At 35.3% G+C, this 3,666-nt stretch overlaps 1 protein-coding gene across 1 annotated transcript; it reads right to left on the reverse strand.

Moving 5' to 3' along the window:
* Positions 1-246: 246 nt before the first annotated feature.
* On the reverse strand, positions 247-3,162 carry LOC111989711 (uncharacterized). Its single transcript, XM_065773741.1, has 3 exons — positions 2,744-3,162; positions 1,873-2,155; positions 247-932 (listed from the first exon to the last, which is right to left on the reverse strand). Exons 1-3 carry the CDS (start codon positions 2,858-2,860, stop codon positions 508-510), a joined length of 825 nt encoding a protein of 274 aa, XP_065629813.1. The 5' UTR covers positions 2,861-3,162; the 3' UTR covers positions 247-507.
* Between the last annotated feature and the right edge of the window lie 504 nt (positions 3,163-3,666).

Here is a 3,666-nt window from a genome sequence, read left to right on the forward strand (position 1 = left end):
GGGAGAGGATAGGGAAAGATGATTGGGCCATACTAAAAAGCAGTACATTTCGACAACCTTCTCCTCTCCTCTGTTCTTTCTCAATCTTTTCCGTTCCAAAGATACCCATAGCCATAATATAATTACTAGTGGAAAATCTATCAAAGTACTGATTCTTTTCTCAAAGACCATAGTTGTCCTTTGGGCCAATCAATCTAGCACCAAATAACATTTCTCTAAAAATGTGAAAACGTAAACAAGACAAAATGCTGAATAACCACCATACAACATGATTTAATAACACATCAAAACTGTCTGATACATCCCACTACATACAACAAATGCTGCTACGCTTGCAGCAACCCAAGATTCAAACCAAAATCATAACAGCAGTCGCTAGGTTCCTAACTATAACTAATGGAAAACCAAAATAAGGCATTACAATGAGAGAGAAAGAGGGAGAATTCAGAACAGCTCAATTGATGGAAGATGCCCGAGTCATCTAGTCTAAGAGGAAGAAAAAAACCTTTATTCATCTGAACTATATTCACTAGATTCTGGCAGTACAGGTACAGCAGCACAGCAGAACGACTCCTTGTCCTTGAGGAGAAGACAGCTACCATCAGAATTCCATTTCAGATCAGTTATGGTAAACTGCGGCTGAGGAATATTCACACAGTAAGCACCTGAAGGGGTCCACATGTACAAGTGAGAGCTTCCAGTGCAAAGAACAAGACGTGCGCATGTAGGGTCCCAAGCAACTGCTCTAATAGGATCTTTCTGCACTAAGATTGCAGCAATTTCAAGATGGCGAATGTCCCATATCCAGAGAATAGTTGGCATGCTATCATTTCGAGTACAGATATACTGGCTATCATTACTCCATGACATAAGACCTGCAACAGAAACTAGGGTTTGAGCCATATGGGTCACACTACATATCTTAAGTTCTCAACCAGATTGAACCTTCATATAGAGCCCAATGGAAACATATTAATCGGAACTTGGCACTCTAGGCAGTCATTTCACTTAGCAATTCTACTTACAAGTTGATAATATTTTAATACAACTTCTAGTTATCACTAAACACAATGAACCCATTAATCCAAAGAAAAGTGGTTATGACATCTACTTACAAGTTGATAATATCTTAATACAACTTATAGTTATCACTAAACACAATGAACCCATTAATCCAAAGAAAAGTGGTTATGACATCTACTTACAAGTTGATAATATCTTAATACAACTTATAGTTATCACTAAACACAATGAACCCATTAATCCAAAGAAAAGTGGTTATGACATCCTAGAGGGCTAGTAGCCTAAAAAGTAAGTACTACGTTGCCACCAGAATATTTAATGTTCTCATCCATTAGACTTTATTGTAGGTGAATAAACCTTCAAAATAACATTCAATATTAACTCCACCTATTTCTAAGTGTTCATAAAGAAAGAGAAAGCTTGTAGTCTACAAACATCCATAATTTCTACCTTCAATATGTGCATGTCATTTGGGGAACAAGCCCCAGACAATGATGAGTCCACTAACAATAGTATATTAAACTTCAATAGAATTGAATAATGTAATTGGCTGAATCCATCTAGCCAATGAGATCTAGCTAAAATGGAATTTCATTCCCTTTGTAAAAGCATGGTGGAGAGTGAGGTTGTAGGTTCAAGACTCAACAGGTGCATATGTAATTATCAATTTAAAAAAATTTGAATCCTTCTTCTACAAAAAATAATGTGAACTTAATATGTTTATGAGAAATTTTTTGGGCAAGAGAGTTAAATTTCTACCGACATATGTAAAATTGAATAGTTGAATTTAGTTGATAGAAAAAAGGGTACACTTTTTTTTTTGTTGGGGGGGGGGGGGGGGGGGGGAACCATGCTTTGGCCACTGCACATGCACACATGCTGTGTTGACAAGTGACCAAACTGTCAACCGCAGTTGGAAATCCGAAGTTGTGAGTATATGACGACTATCTGGACTCCACCTAGCATAGGCAATACCAGCAGGACCTTCATCTATCTTACATGTCCATTCAGGTTGGGTCAATGACCATGCTTGTATCATTGGTCTTTTGTAAAGACCACAAAGAATGTATTCAGAATCAACAGCCCATTCAATGTAGCTTATCTTGTCCAAGCATGAAAACAACTGCACAACCTGCATTACAAATCACAAATTTAAGAAACAATTGCTCTTGGGCACGAATGAGCATAAATTGCTTAGCCTGTCAAGGGTGAATTCCCCTAGATTACCCATTTTGGCAAGTGCGATCAGTTGCATATAGGTTCTACTAGCTAAAGGCGAGCCCAAATGACTCTTCTAACTTATATCAGTTGCTTAGGTACAGTATATTAGGTTTCCAATTAAATGTGCATTGGTCAATGCAACACGTGTTTAAATTTAATACACAATTGCTCTTAAGCACAAATGAGCATAAACTGCTTAGCCCGGATGAAGGCCCTTGGATTACCCGTTTTGGCAAGTAGGATCAGTTGCGAGTAGGTTTTACTAGCTAGAGACGAGTCCAAAGACTCTACTAACTTAACTACAGTTGCTTAGGTACAGCATATTAGGTTCCTAGTTAAGTGTGCATTGGTCAATGCAATGCGTGTTTAAATTTAATTAGAGAATCTGAAGTACCCAACAATGTAACTGTAACTAAGTTTTGGTCATAAAATTTATATTAAAAAAAAAAAACATGAATTGAATCGAAATTAATGGAATGAGAAAAATAAAAAAGTGAACCTTAAAGGAGAGAGTGTCGCGAATGACGAGGCGATAGTCGACGGCGACGGCTATGAAGCGAGAATTGGGGGAGAAACAACAGGGCCCAGTCTGCTTGTAGCTTTCAGTGAACTCCATCGTTCACAGTCACTGAATTTTTCTCAAATTCATAGATCAAATGCTAGACTAATAAGACTAGGACTAGACCAACTATTCCTAATTGCTAATTCTATGTACATTACATTTGGGTTCATTCGTAATGGATTTGGTTCATTGCTACCAGAGACTGTGAGTGTTTTCTTTTAGATCTATGAATGAGTGGAATGTGGTTGGTTGGTTTGGCCTCGGGAACTTGGAATGTGGTTTTAAATTTTGAAAGGGAAAGGAACATTTTTTGCTCATGAAATTACACTTTTAATCCTGGGATTTTCAAGCCTGTTTGTTGGTATTGTTTACGCAACAAAACACCTATTCTCGTACTAATACTTTTTCACTGTCACGAATTTTTTTAACACTTAAATAACGATACTAAAACAATTTTACTAAAGATACATTCGGTACATTTAATGTAGATTACATTAAAAATAGTAATTGAAAATAAAAAAATATTATAATAAAATAATTATTACTATTCATAAGTTTGGTTGTTATATATAAAAGCTTGTAAAAGAAGATATATAAGGAAACTTTATATTTATGGAAATATATTAATTTTAAAACCTATTATAAGCACTAAGGAATAGTTATTACATCTATTTTAAAAATGAATAGCTATTCTTTAATTTATACTGTGTTTGGTTCATGTAAAATATTTTCCAGAAAATAAATATTTTTTGAAAATGCTATTTTTTGGAAAGGAAAATATTTTCAAGTGTTTGATTGTATTTCAAAAAATGCTTTGGAAAATATTTTCTAGTGTTTGGTTGTGTTCTGAAAATTCTAGT

The sequence above is a fragment of the Quercus suber genome, unplaced genomic scaffold (assembly GCF_002906115.3).
Source record: "Quercus suber isolate HL8 unplaced genomic scaffold, Cork oak 2.0 scaffold_79, whole genome shotgun sequence".
Lineage (NCBI taxonomy): Eukaryota > Viridiplantae > Streptophyta > Magnoliopsida > Fagales > Fagaceae > Quercus > Quercus suber.

What these genes read in the sequence shown, in the direction of transcription:
- LOC111989711 (XM_065773741.1), bottom strand. Translation starts at nt 2,860, where the DNA reads ATGGAGTTCACTGAAAGCTACAAGCAGACTGGGCCCTGTTGTTTCTCC. An exon ending in GCGACACTCTCTCCTTTAAG is followed by an intron (nt 2,156 to 2,743) that starts GTTCACTTTTTT and finishes TTTGTAATGCAG; the next exon opens with GTTGTGCAGTTGTTTTCATG. An exon ending in TGTGCAGTGGCCAAAGCATG is followed by an intron (nt 933 to 1,872) that starts GTTCCCCCCCCC and finishes TTCAATCTGGTT; the next exon opens with GAGAACTTAAGATATGTAGT.